At 51.6% G+C, this 13,571-nt stretch overlaps 6 protein-coding genes across 6 annotated transcripts; 2 read left to right on the forward strand and 4 right to left on the reverse strand.

Moving 5' to 3' along the window:
* The first annotated feature begins 812 nt into the window (after positions 1 to 812).
* AUEXF2481DRAFT_34524 (uncharacterized protein) lies at positions 813 to 2,837 on the forward strand. The gene is made up of 3 exons (XM_013493372.1): positions 813 to 1,173; positions 1,231 to 1,245; positions 1,298 to 2,837. Exons 1-3 carry the CDS (start codon positions 1,127 to 1,129, stop codon positions 2,451 to 2,453), a joined length of 1,218 nt encoding a protein of 405 aa, XP_013348826.1. The 5' UTR covers positions 813 to 1,126; the 3' UTR covers positions 2,454 to 2,837.
* Positions 2,838 to 2,871: 34 nt separating this feature from the next.
* Positions 2,872 to 3,797, forward strand: AUEXF2481DRAFT_24671 (uncharacterized protein; the record flags this gene model as incomplete). The annotated part of the gene is made up of 3 exons (XM_013493373.1): positions 2,872 to 2,967; positions 3,022 to 3,095; positions 3,149 to 3,797. The coding sequence occupies 3 exons, from the start codon at positions 2,872 to 2,874 to the stop codon at positions 3,795 to 3,797; spliced, it is 819 nt and encodes a 272-aa protein (XP_013348827.1).
* Positions 3,798 to 6,933: 3,136 nt separating this feature from the next.
* Positions 6,934 to 8,166, reverse strand: AUEXF2481DRAFT_129753 (uncharacterized protein). The gene has a single exon (XM_013493374.1). The coding sequence runs from the start codon at positions 8,020 to 8,022 to the stop codon at positions 7,072 to 7,074; it is 951 nt and encodes a 316-aa protein (XP_013348828.1). The 5' UTR covers positions 8,023 to 8,166; the 3' UTR covers positions 6,934 to 7,071.
* Positions 8,167 to 8,439: 273 nt separating this feature from the next.
* AUEXF2481DRAFT_34527 (uncharacterized protein) lies at positions 8,440 to 9,787 on the reverse strand. The gene is made up of 2 exons (XM_013493376.1): positions 8,816 to 9,787; positions 8,440 to 8,763 (listed from the first exon to the last, which is right to left on the reverse strand). The coding sequence occupies exons 1-2, from the start codon at positions 9,548 to 9,550 to the stop codon at positions 8,698 to 8,700; spliced, it is 801 nt and encodes a 266-aa protein (XP_013348830.1). The 5' UTR covers positions 9,551 to 9,787; the 3' UTR covers positions 8,440 to 8,697.
* A 403-nt stretch (positions 9,788 to 10,190) lies between these two features.
* AUEXF2481DRAFT_280 (uncharacterized protein) lies at positions 10,191 to 11,723 on the reverse strand (the record flags this gene model as incomplete). The annotated part of the gene is made up of 1 exon (XM_013493323.1): positions 10,191 to 11,723. One exon carries the CDS (start codon positions 11,721 to 11,723, stop codon positions 10,191 to 10,193), a length of 1,533 nt encoding a protein of 510 aa, XP_013348777.1.
* Positions 11,724 to 12,055: 332 nt separating this feature from the next.
* AUEXF2481DRAFT_34529 (uncharacterized protein) lies at positions 12,056 to 13,530 on the reverse strand. Its single transcript, XM_013493377.1, has 2 exons — positions 12,841 to 13,530; positions 12,056 to 12,789 (listed from the first exon to the last, which is right to left on the reverse strand). Exons 1-2 carry the CDS (start codon positions 13,371 to 13,373, stop codon positions 12,210 to 12,212), a joined length of 1,113 nt encoding a protein of 370 aa, XP_013348831.1. The 5' UTR covers positions 13,374 to 13,530; the 3' UTR covers positions 12,056 to 12,209.
* Positions 13,531 to 13,571: the final 41 nt, after the last annotated feature.

A 13,571-nucleotide genomic window follows, 5' to 3' on the forward strand; every position in this document is an offset into this window, starting at 1 on the left:
GCCAGAGGTCAAAAACAAATTGACCAAGAACTTGGCCTCTTGGATTGTATCTTAAGTGTTGCAAAGACGCTTTTTTGGCAGATTGATATCCGGCGAGTTCTCGTTTGCCCAGGTTGGACATTGTCGTGAGGCTGACTTCTGGGGAGGTTAAACTCTGGTGTACGCGACTTGGAAGTGCGGCCTTCCCACCGACGGGTCAATGTGGCTTCGGCAGCTTTGTCCAGTATCTAGTGCACCAAGACTATACGGTCCACAAGAATTCGTCTTTTGGTGTTTTCTTTTTTATTTGCCATAAGTCAACAATGGACATAGAGGCCGACAAGGTGAATGAACATCACCACCCATGTCAGGATCGCCGAGAAGGCCGAAGTTGGAATTGACGAAGTGGGCGATGTCTGAGTAAATTCGGGTTGGCCAAGGTGTATACAAGACGAGGCTTGCATTGGACCGTTGACCTTGAGCCGAGGACAACTATTTCATTCTTCTCGCGCCGTGCGAGACAGATACTTTCACGCTCATAGCTGTCCCAAAGCACGATAATTTCTCGAGTCGCAGCAACGTCACCGAGAAATACCTTCCAATTGACTCCCTACACCGGTGTTGTTGATTTAAGATATTACCGTGCTTTGCTACTGCTCGTCGTTGCTCTGCTTCGACCAGGTTGGAAGAGTGGGGGAGTGTCAAAGTCACGTGAAGCTACGGGTTGGCAGTGGAGAGGCTGAGTACTTGGCGCTGTCGGCGTCGGCCGAATTAGGTTGTGGGAGACAGCATGGAAATGGTCATCATCTTATCACGATAGGTTGTGTGTGGCACGCAATGTTGCTCGCGTATTGCACCATGACGCTGGACGCATATTGTAGACCTGTGGTATCTGATGTGATCCTGGCGGACTTGTATATATCGAAGAGATGAAAAAGGCACCTGCCATGACAGAGTCACGGAAACATGGACGAGCAAAGTTTCCCCATATTCGGAGAAGATGGCGCGGCCTTTGGATCCAGACACTCCAACTCTGATTCTTGACAACATGTGCACCCAGTCGATGTCCTCGACGCGACCATCTACTCTACTCCGTACACTCAGATCAGCCCAATAACGCGCCCGGACGGTATCAGAAACAATCAGGATGAGCGAGCCAACACAACAGCAAAAAGCGAATCTAGCCCGTATCAGGTACGACTTGATCGAATGAGCCGATAGAGCGTGCACAGAGAGGCTAACCGTATGCAGGGACAACCAGCGAAGGCGAGTTGGAGAAGATGGAAGAAGACAGAGAAGAATACTGACAGGACTCAAGGTCCCGCGCTCGCCGAAAGGAATACTTGCAAGAGCTTGAGACCAAATACCGATCTTGCGAGGCGGTCGGGGCAGAGGCATCAGCCGAGATACAAGCAGCAGCACGAAAGGTGCTGGATGAGAACAAGCGGTTGCGCCGACTGTTGCGACAGCAAGGCTTCAGCGATGCAGACATCGACGGTCCTGAGCACGACGAGTTTGCTTCGTCCCCTTTGGCCGCCGAGATGTTAGACGTCATGCTGGTCACACGCAAACCATGCAGACCGTCTTCGGGCTCAGGCTGTGGTGACAACCAAGTGTGCAAGACCGAGGATGAAGACGATGATGATGACATGGACTCGAGGCGACAGAGCGTCATCTCAGCACATACCGCCGCCCCGGGACATGTCGCTCCTCGGCAACAGAAACAGCAACACCAGCGACCCATTGCTCTCGCTCCTGCTCCTGCTCCTGCTCCTGCTCCTGCTCCTGCTCCTGCTTCTGCTCCTGCTCCTGTCATCGCGCCGCTGCCGAAACAGCTATCTCACCAACCCATGGCACAGCAACGACAGCCACAACATGTTTCGATGCACCACCAACAACAGCAACAACATGACCCGCTTCAGAACGAGCCGCACATGCAATTTCAAGGCCAGCTGTCTCAGTATCAGCAGGTCCAGTCTCAACAACAGCAACCCCAATTCTTCATGTCACCACCCTCGCATATTCTGGCAACTCCCGTACCTCAGCCAAATGCACAAACATCACCTGGAGCGTTTGTCCAAGATTATCCCCTATATGCGCCGCAGCCCTTTGGCTATGGAGTCCCACAATCCCAACTGCTTGACTGGGATATGGCGGCTGTCGAAGGCATCCCACAGACTGGGAACTATACGACTCCTGGGCATTACCCTTCCCCCACGCCTGGCTTCTCGAACGCAATGTCATACACATCGCCTACGCAAACATCAATCTCCGGATACCACGGACAAGACAATACTTCTTCGTGCTTCACGGCGGCTGATGCCATTCGTACTTTGCATGTTGGAGCAGGTGCCGAAGTCGAGACGGCACTCGGATGCCGTGACAATAGCAAAGACTGCCGTGTTGACAACGCAACGGTTTTTGATCTCATGGACCATTACTCTGGCGTCCAGAGTCAACAAGGTGGCATGTAACATGGGAAAAGAAGCACGAACAATTAACGACAGCAACGACCACACATACATTCAGACACTGTACATATCATGCGATTCTGTCAAAGCCAGCAAAGTAGAAGGGGGGTTCACAAATAATGTATATCTCAAGAAGAAACCCGTGCAAAGACAGAGACGTTTGCTTGAGTAGTATCGCGTGGAAGTGAGCGGCACATGTGCGTGGGTACAGATCGTGCAGTGTGTTTGCCTACCGTAGTAGAGCCTTGGGCATCTTTCACATGCAAGTGCGGCCGGAAGGCGGAAGAGCGCACAGACCGCGTGACTGTTGCCTCACAACGGACTCGTCTCACCAAGAGAGAGACTGCGCTCTAAACTTATCGCATACCATCTTCTTGACCATTTCCGTCACCATCACAATCTCAGCACAACAACCGCAGCCATGTCGGAACGTAAGGTGCTCACCAAGTACTTCCCACCGGACTTCGATCCGTCGAAGATGGTGAGGACGCGCAAAACGAACACAGGTCCGCAATTAGTAAGTCTGAGCAATCATGAGCTTGCCACGTACAAAACTAACTTATATACTCAGCAAACCGTACGTCTGATGGCACCGTATTCCATGAAGTGTACCGCCTGCGGCGAGTTCATCTACAAGGGCAGGAAGTGAGTTTTGAACCATGTCACTCCTCCACGCAGACTTGCTAACAATCACCTAGGTTCAACGCGCGCAAGGAGACAACCGACGAAAAATACTATGCCATCACAATCTATCGCTTCTACATCAAGTGTACAAGATGCTCTCAGGAAATCACTTTCAAGACGGACCCCAAGAATATGGATTACGAGGCAGAGAAAGGCGCCAAACGGAACTTCGAACCCTGGAGAGAGGCCAAGTTGGCAGAAGAGACCGAGGAGGAAAGACTGGATAGATTGGAGCGCGAAGAGGCCGAACGCGATGCTATGAAGGAACTGGAAACAAAGACTCTGGACGCCAAAACCGAGATGCAGATTGCCGACGCTCTAGATGAGATCCGTACTCGCAATGCTAGAAACGAACGTACAGCAAAAGATGGAGCAGAGGTGACTGTGGTGGACAAGGTCGACGATGAAAGGGAAAGACAAGAAGCAGAAGATGCCGAAGCAGCAAGGCAGGCCTTTCTTGCAGGCACGGGCGAGAAGGTCAGAAGACTGGTCGAGGACCCTGAGGAAGAAGGTTCTGGTATCGCTTCTGGACCGGCTACCACTACTACTACAAGTACAAGTGTCTCCATGGGTCCTCCACCAGTTCCAACCTTTGCACGCAAACTCAAAAAGAAGACGGACTTCAGCGCAAAACTGGGTATCAAAAAGAAATCACTGGTCTGAATCACGACGACGATGCCGCCTGCTCCGTCCAGATCCCGATGCGGACCGAACCGATCCCTCGCCATGCTCGCTTGTCTGACTCTGATAATCCATCGCCGCCCTCATGTCTTCCTGCATTCTGCGGCCTGTCTCTTCCGGGCTTTCGTCATTACCTCTCACCCGCCTGACTGTACGATAACTCTTACGACCTTTTGACGAATCTGACTTTCTTTCATTCACGTCGTTGTCGTAGTTCTCTCTTCTGCCCACTGCTTTGTCGTTGGTGTAGTTGAATCTCTCATTTGCGCTGCGTTTTGATGTGGCGTTGCTGAGAGTCTCAGAAGCTGTGTCGGTCTTGGTCGCATCAATGGGAGATATGTTGCTCGATCCGTAAGCTGAATCTCGGAACTTTGTGCTGGGATCGAAGCGTAATCGACTGAGTCCTGGTGCGGTATGATGCTGAAGGTTGTTCGTCAAGGGGGGACCGGTCACGGGAACAGTCAATTGTGATAGACCTTGAACTGCCCGACGTGCATCTCTGCTCCTGGACGATGTCGACCGACTGTTTGTCCCTGAAGATGACGGAATGGCTTCTCTAGTCGTGAACACTGCACCAGCGTTTGGTCCTTGTGGAAGTGTGGGATAGTTGGGTGATGGCACGAGGTTTGGAAGCGTTGGTGGTGGCGGCGGTGGGGATCTTCTGCTTGACTGATACCCAATCGCAGGTGGTGGCATGGGAGCCTCAGGCATCATCTCTCCTGATCTCCGACCCTCTCCCCCATCACGCCTTCTGCGAGTTTCGCCGTCATCCAGTCTACGGAGACTGAATTTGGGAGACTTGAACCATCCCGGGAACCTCACAACGATATCACCGGAGTATCGTCGCTCCTGTCTTGGCTGTTCGCGTCGTGGAGCAGTATTTTGGTGCAGCACTACCTCATTTTGCGTCGAAGAAGGTGGTAGTACCAGCCGCGAATTTCTGGGCACACGTTCTCTGCTCTCCTCTGTAATCGTGTTGTTGCATAGTTGATCGTTGGTTGAGTTGTGGCAGTAGAATGGGGTCGAAACGAGGTCCGAATGGCCGTCCGGATGGACAGTAGTCACTCTCTTGATCAAACACATGGTTGCTGCTTGGTTTGGACTGCTTGAATGAATTTGCTAGGTCCTCTGTCTAGTCGATGCGCCGATAGGTCCGGCACCAAGGATTATAAGATGCACAGTTGATATACCGTTAGCAGGCAGTATACACTCCTATGGGATACAGAAATGTCTAAAGGAGAACGACGTCCAGTGCCTTGGTACGTAGTATCTAAAAGTGTGATCCGGCAGTGAGGTGGTGAAGCAAAGGCAAGATCAAAGTGTCGAATATTAGAATCCAAAACAATGATGTGCAACTGAAAGGGTCTCGTGTTGTATGGCCGTGTGTCAGAGGTGCAAAGAAATGTCTCAGAAGAAGTATGCCCACGCGGATCAGGCACAAGCGAGTCAAAGATGTTTCAGTTGGGTTCAGTCAAGAGATGAAAGAAAGGCAGAGCAAAAGGTAGAGAAAGCAACAAACGGATGCAGATCAAGGAGCTTTGACGCTGTCTTGAATGCAATGATCCGCCGTGTGCTTTCTGCGTAAATATGTCATAAAGTACTATTCTAGTGGCTGTGGTTGATCGGAGGAAGGGTAAGGCTGAGCGTGAGGCAGCTACTTCTGCTTCAGCCTCTCCACCAACTTGCGCAGCCACGGACACCGATATACAGGGATCCACACATACTCGCATTACTCTCTGCGGTGACTCGGTCTTGATCATGTATCTATGTCGACCAAATTGAGTTCACGAGCTCTGACATTCCGTCGTGTCTGTCAGCTTCAGACCCAGTCTCGTGGTGAACGTGACTTCGCGAAACGGTAGGAGCTGCAGACTGTGTTGGTTGTTGCCTGGCCGGCCGAAGAGTACGCCAGTCGCTTGTCCTTTTTGCTGTATCTTCCAGCATCTACAATTCGTTACCCGACTGGTCTGCAGCAGGTAGTCGCGTCATTTGCACTCTCCAGAGAAACGAGTGGTCGTGGCCGTGGTCTCTCAAGATCTCCAAAAACCCGATTGTTCGGTCCACACCTTCACGCAACACGCGCATGCGCCATCTGCGAGAGACCGAGCACCTATCCTGATGACGATCATTTTTATGTACCGTTTCTGCTCGCTGCCATCGTCGTCTGCACTTCTGTTTTACTACTCCCAACACCACCACATTTTCAACACCGTTGCGAAAGAGGGCGGCAAGTCCCAAGGTACCGCCAGGCAACCTTGGATGCAGTCACGGAAATCCGGTTATTTGACAATCGGGTCGATAATGTGGCTTGTAGATGACATGAGGCAGGAACAAGAAGCATTTGCACACACCAAGAATTTGGTAGAGAAGGTCGTGACAAAAATGATCGGGCTCATTGTCCGTCGCGTGGCTGTGGTGGGGACAAGATGATCGTCCCGAGAGCTTCTTGCTGGTTGCCGCAACCCTCGTCTCCATTGCAAGAACACAAAAGAATCATCCTTGCCTTTTGAAGCTTTTGCTGTTTGAACATGCACATTTCGCCAACTGGCCGTCTCGATGACCTGTCTAGATTCGCGGTGCGCATATGTGATCTGCAGGAGGTACAGATCGCAAACAACGCGCAGAGCAACGCTGCGTGCAAATGATGCTTATGTCAGAAGCCTGAGGCTGTGCTATTGTAGGTATTCTTCCGTGATTAAACAAGGATATAGTGCTCCACATTCTGGTTGAAGGATTCAAGTAGCCTCTCCGATACCAACACAGCCTCGTCTTTCAGCTGTCGTTTAGCGACGTGTAGAGAATGGTGTCGGCCTTGTTGCCTTGCAAAAGTGTCGGTGGACTGAACAACCTGTTTTTGACGCAAGCGATGCAAGCAGATAAGCGAGGTACCCGGGCTTCCTGCATGTTGCATGCGCTCTGGTGTGTGGCTGAACATCGGATTGCTGCTCCTCGTAAGCCACCTGTGGCTGTTGACTTTCATGAGATTGGGAAACTCGATGGATTGTTGGTCTCTATCTTCCACCGCATCAAACGGTACGGGAGCTGTGGTATAAAATTGGTCGAGAAATACATCTCTGAATAGACCTCAAAGGCTTTGCCCAGCCAATATATACACACATCGTTCTCAAACGCCAGGCTACTCACAACGCCGATATTCCAGCCCATAATCAACGCCAAATGCTCTGTTGCGCCACATATTTATCATCATCTTGAGACAGTCGTTAACAAGGCATAATTCGTGTGTTCAAAGTCGTAATCATGCTCCGATAGCGGCCTCGGGTAACAGCCTGGGAGGTAGTCGCATGATGAAGCCCTCGCTGAGGCGTCTCCTGACGGAGAGACCTTGACGAGCGGTGCTCTGGAGCAACCACATTGAACGCTGCAAATCTTCTGGTCTCAAGAAAAGGTCAAAGTTGAGCAAATAACAGAAACTGATCTCGAGCTTTCTAAGCTCATTTGTGCTTATGCCGCCCAGACGGGCGATACGCTCCTGTGTCCACTTGTTGTCTTCCAATGACTTGCTAGCTATCCGGATTGCGGCAAGTGCTAAGCGGTGTACGGTGCGAGGGGTGGCCGGTACCATGGTCTCGACAACGCATAGGCGATGTATGTATGAGGCGGCGGCTAAATAGACGCCAGGCGAATGTGGGCTGAATTTGTGTATACGCAGAAGGTAGTCGGTAATTGAAAACGGCGGAGCAGCCTTGAGGAAGAAGCGTCGCGACACGGCTGCGAGCTGGAGGGCGTTGGCTTCGGCTGGGTCTGGTGCGGGCGAGTAATCGGCTGGCGGAGCAATGGGTTCGTCGCGTTTGGCCTCGGGAGCGCCGATGTGATGGACAGGCACGCAGTGATGTGGAGCGAGAGTTGGTGAGCCTTGCAACTCGGGCGTATGAGCGGGTGGTGTGGTGGAGTCGGGAGAGGGCGGATCCGACGAGGCTTCAGGAATGGTTGCGGGAGGGTGGAACATTTGTTGTCTTTGGTATACAGGCGTCGTACACACGACATCACCAGTAATGTTGGACAGGGATTGCAGTGCTTGGGCCAGCATCTGCACGGCGGCGACAGCAGAAACCGAGTAGAGATCCCAGTCCTCGTCCTTGAGTATCAGAGGCTCGTTGGTTTGCTCCATATCGACGTGGTAATCATGCGGAAGGCGTCCGCTATCTTGATGTGGATTCGGCTTGGGTGGCGCCAGTGTCGAGTCCATGTTTGCAGATATGACAGGAAATCAACGAGGGAAGGCAACTCAGAACCCGGCTCGATAGGAAAGGGAAAATCACAATACAGCGTAGTACTGCCGAGGAGTGGTCGGAGATTTGTTTGGCGATTCAAGAACGGCACGGATGCCTCTGACTCGGTGCAATTATCTTGGTCGGGAAGCAAGCCGAAAGTTGCTTGCAATTCGCATGTGTTTACAAAAGATGAGCAAGAAGGCTGCTGGGCTACAGGCAATAATAACAAGGGTCAACGACCTGCTGGATGATAGCGGGGCATCATGGCGTGTCTAGGTATTCATCCCAAGTCCATGCGCCTAATAACCTTCTTGTCTCCGACTCCGTCCGTACCCAAGCTATGTTTCACTCTCCCCTATCATCGCAAGCACCGTTTCATCCTCGTTTCTTTTCGACCTCTGCTTTTTCTTGCTCTACATACTTTATCTCTTCCTTGCTCAGACCGCGTCAATATTGAATCAGCAATTCGTCATTCATAACATCATTCTCACGCCCACCGGCATGAAAGTCCCTTGAGCCGTTCCTGCAGCTATTTGATTGGTCGCGAACAAGTTTAGCCGTGCAGCTTTAATTCGGAGCTGTTCGAAACGTGATAGCTTTCATCTGTCTACCCAACCGTTGCCTTCCTCCACACCCCGACACCATCTAATTCAGTACACATAAGGAAACAGTTTTTGGGGTACCTTCTGTTTGACCTCCTCCCAATGCCGTCCGTACTGCGCCTAGATTAGCTGATGTTCGTGAAACCAAATCGATCAAAGTAGTCACCTTCTTGGAAAGGTACATCTCCATCAAGGGTATGGCTCTCTGAGAGAAGTCGCCAGCGAGAAACACGAAAACACCCATCCCTAATGGAAGTCCTGCGCAAACGGTACTGTAGCCTGCCCTCCACAGTGTATAGCCACCGTAGTTGATGTTGCGCGCAAGCCCGAAAAGTCCCTCGGTACAAAGCTTGCCCTTGTTGGCTGGATCCTGCTTGAAACGCTTGCGTTGTACCTCACACCACCACTCTGTGCAGAGGCCGAGTCCATACAGTGCAGCTCCGAACGCCACGCTTGAGCGAGACGTGAACAACTCGCCCCAGGTATCAGCAATCATTGGTCGGTTGGAAGTCATTGCCCAGAGCGAAAGCAGAGTGTTAAGTGTGTTCAAGAAGGTGTTGTAGGCGGCAATCATGCTCGAGAAGCCTGGCTCGAATTTACTGTCAGACACTCTCAGGCACCAGTAGATCTGCTTAGCGGCACTGCCGATAGCGAGACCAAACACAAGGGTGTGGTATGGTGATAGGCCAATCGAAGTTGCTGGCGATGTGACTGCATTTGAGATAGTTGTACCACCTAGCTTGCGCACGATGTTCAGCCCCAACTCGGACGAGAGTAAATAGTACTGCAGTGGCAGATCGGAGAGTCGCAAGATGGTGAACAGCGCATTTCCTGCCTCGCTCACGCCCTTCTTTCGCGTCTCCGCAAACCATGCAGGCAGGTCTTGCTGTGAGTTGCCCATTTCGATGTCCTTGGTCGGAAGTCTACGTCAGTCGCAGTGGGTACCACAGGCTCAACGGTCATATGTGAAGATCGAGGTATTTGGGTATTGTATATCGAGAAAGTAGTGAGGAGAGTTCGGACTTGACTGATGAGCGGCTCTTCTGACGTAGACGTGCGGGGACAGGCTCGTCATCAAATGGTGTGGATTGAGCACCAACACAATCGGATCCAAGACGCAACAGCATCTTGAGGTTTCATACCAGAAAAAGACCTCGAAACAAGGACGTCGTCGCACAACACCTCAGTCTAGTACTTCGGTTCAAATTTGTCAAGTCACGAGGCGCTAGGCAGATGGAATTCTTCTTGACAACTAGAACGGCCAAACATCGCGTGTGAGCGTTACGCGTCTGTAGTGATTTTGCAGAGCTGCGACCCCAAACTTCATTTCGTCCTACGGTATCTATCTAACGCGAGCCCATCAAGAATCATCAGAGACTATCTAGCTCATAGACAAGAGCTCTCCCTCCAGCGCTCTTCTCTCCCGCTCAGTAGTCTCCACCATGGCCGCGTTAACCTCGCGTTGCACAAGGGACGTTGGAGCTTTGTCATGGACCGCACGCATTCTCTAGGCTTTGCTGTATCTTGCAGCGGCGTTGCGTTCAACGGTTTTGAGGCCACCGTCTCCCTCCAAATTTGCGTCTGCCGCGCTTGCTGCCCGTCGAGGGTCCGGCGCTCAAGTCGACCACATTCAGTGTGTCTATGAACGTGAACTTGGGATCCGGGCGGACATTGAGATCCAGCCAACCCTTGTACACACTCGCAGCCATGATTCTGCATTCACGAGGAGCAGCGGGACATAGGAGGTCCAGCAAGTCACGCATCATCTTCAGGCCATTGTGCTGCGCGAATCCTTCTGTCTTGCTTCTGCGGGCCTCAACCGACTGCTTGATGAGGCTGTCAGACAAGATCTGCGTGGTCAACGGGCGCTTGCGGCCAAGGCCGAGCCTGTAGGCAGTGTTGGCTGTCTCTTCGTCAGGCCATATGCCGGGGTCACGATAGTTGGCCCATTCGAGGGGAAGCAGTCGCTCGATGCGTGTACCCTCGGGATCTGCAACAACTAGCCACTTCTTGACCAAGTGACGAGGAGGTGCGGCGTCTGCACCTTCGAAGGTGAAGTTTCTCGTGGCCATGTCAACTCCCTTTTGTTGAAGAGCCTGGAACGGGAAATTGCCGTGCTGAATGACCGTCCGCATCAACAGTTCGAAGTGATCCGCAAAATCATTTGCCGAGGCGACATTCTTTGGGACTGTGATGGTCGCAGCCATTTCCCTGACCTTGAAGAGATCAGAGATGATCACGTCGGCCACGTGGTCATCAAACCATCCAGGTGTAGCATCCAGTTCGTCGAGTCGGGCCCGATTCATGCCGCTGAACACCATTTTGCTGTCGTCTTTGAGCTTGAATCTGTACTGGAAGAGCTCGTTGTTCCTCATCTGGTCGAACTGCGGGCACTCGACGATCGGAAGCCATTTCTCGGTGATTTGACGGGGTGGATAGCATTCAAAGTACTCGCAAGCGGATGCGAACACTCTGCATTCCACAACCGTCTTGTCGTGGCGATGGACATAGATTGCCAACGAGGGGAACGCGGTGTCAAGCATGGCCTCGACCCGAATCTTCACGCCATCTTGGGGTTCACTGCCGTAATTGGCTCCCCAAAAGATGTTATTCATCCTTCCGCCGCTGTCTGGAAGACTGAGGCTGAGGAAGGCGTAGTGCTTGCTGGACTTCTTGCCAGCGGCAAAGTGATCGAAGTACTTGAGGTCCTGGCCGCGGTAGTCCTCAGTCAATTCCCAGGGCAGGACGTTGTAAGCTGGATCAGTCTCCTTGAACTTGAATGCTGCCGGCATCTGCTTGACAGTCTTGTACTTGAAACTTCGTTGAGATGGCTCCAGACCAGCAAGGTCTGCGTCTCCGAAGGCAGTTTCCCTCCGGTATTTCGCAAGGATTGGGTTGAGCAATGCAAACTGCGTCGCTGTGTCGTCGTCGGAGTCGTAGTTGATCTCCTCGGGAAGGTCTCTTTCGTCTGGCTCTTCCCAATTGCAAAGCTTGCGGTCCAGTTCGGGGAACGGAGCAAAGCCATTCTCAGCCTCTCTCTGCGAGACGGCTGCTATTGCTGTCTGAAAAGACATGCTGTTCCAATGTAGAGCAAAGCCTTCTTGGCTTGGCGTTCTTCGAAGTAGTGCAGTTTATTGTTTGCGCTGTGCGCGAAAGGTTGGTAGACTGCGTTTGTGCGCAGTGTGATTTGTTGTTGATTGTATAAAGAAGAATTCGCAGCGGCGACGAGTATACCTACTCTATGCTATGCGCGCTCGCAGAAAACGCCAAGGCTCTCCGAATCGTGCGGTTTCAATGAACGAACGCCAGGAGTCTCGATAGTGAAGAACCAGAGCAAATCTAGCAACAACTTAAGTAGGCTCTTTGAAACAACTCTTAGGGCTTAAGGGAATCACTACATGATAAGTTCCTTGATCCAATACATTAAGAATCACTATGTAGCACTAATTAAGCGCCTCGAAAGCCAACTTAAGAAGCTCTAAATTACTAAGGCAGTTGAAGCCGCTGGCAACTCAAAGCCCCCTGGCCGACGTTATCTAACACGAGCCCTTCAACAACCATCAGAGACTGACAACGATCTTTCTCGCACTGACACCCTTCTTAGCGACCTCGAAAGCCTGTTCGATCACCTCGAGACCCTTTCCAACTACTTGTGGCTCCGGAGCTGGCACGAATGATCTCTCGGAGAGCGCGACGGGCAAGAACTTTTCGAACATCTCGAATCCGAGCTTGTTCACCATCAGTTCCGTTGACCACACAAACTTGTATTTGACACCCTTGGAAAGACCCTTGAACTTCCATCCTACGAAGCTGGATCCCATCCTATACATGATTGCGAGCATGTTTGTTGGGAACTCTTTCATCGGGATGTCATGACTGGCTTGAGCCACGAACTTCTTGCCCTTTGTCTTGCTGAGAACGTCGATGCACGCACTCAGAGATCCGACACCGATTGCGTATGCGCCAGCAGATATCCTATTCTTGTCGTTCATGGCAGTTACAATGTCGTGGACTGCGGTCGGACTGTTGTAGTCATATACTTCTGCAGCCCCCAAGCTTTTGAGGTATGCATGGTTTCTGGGTGATGCTGTCGATATGACCTCGTATCCTGCTGCTACTGCGAGCTGTATGGCATTGCATCTGTATACTTGTCAGTGGAGTGTCGGATCTGATGCTCATGATTGTGCCTACCCAACACTTGTGCTACCACCCCAAATCAGTACAGTCTGCCCAGTGGGTCTTTGTGATTTCGGTGCTGTAGGAAGCTGGAGTCCAAGAAAATCCTCGAGGAATAATCCACAAGCAGCGGTCGCCAATCCGAGAGGTAAGACAGACGCTGATTCGAAGGACATCCAGTCGGGTATCTTGGTTATGAGATTTGACCTCAAAACGGTGTACTCTTGAAAAGCACCTTCGCTGGCCTTGTTGGAACGCTTGTCAAAGCTGACTGCTAAACCAAGGACGCGAGCTCCAGGCTTTACAGCAGTCACGCCCGACCCGACTTCAACGATCGTGCCGGCGCAATCAGTGCCGAAAATGAAGGGTAGTTTGGCTTGTGGAGCAAACAGGCTGACAACTTTCGGTAGGAGGAAATCGACTGGGTTGATAGCTACTGCTGCATTCTTTATGACCACTTCATCATGTCCAGGTGAGGTGTAAGGCGCCTCCTTGACTTCGAGAGGTTTCCCTTGGGCGACTATCCAGGCAGCGTGATTGGTAGGCATAATGTATGATTTCGTCCAGACTCTTTACTATGATGGGTCATATTGTTGATTGGGAGTCGGTCACTACTTAATCAAGTCCTCGAGCATTCCGGTTGCCTCACGCATACCAGAGTTGCACCGCGCCGCGCATGAATCCGGTAACATGTGCGAATTATTTGGGAAGTCGTATTGTAGATTGTCCTTAGTGGAGTAACTTGA

The sequence above is a fragment of the Aureobasidium subglaciale genome (genome assembly GCF_000721755.1).
Source record: "Aureobasidium subglaciale EXF-2481 unplaced genomic scaffold scaffold_0, whole genome shotgun sequence".
In the NCBI taxonomy this organism is placed as follows: Eukaryota; Fungi; Ascomycota; class Dothideomycetes; order Dothideales; family Saccotheciaceae; genus Aureobasidium; species Aureobasidium subglaciale.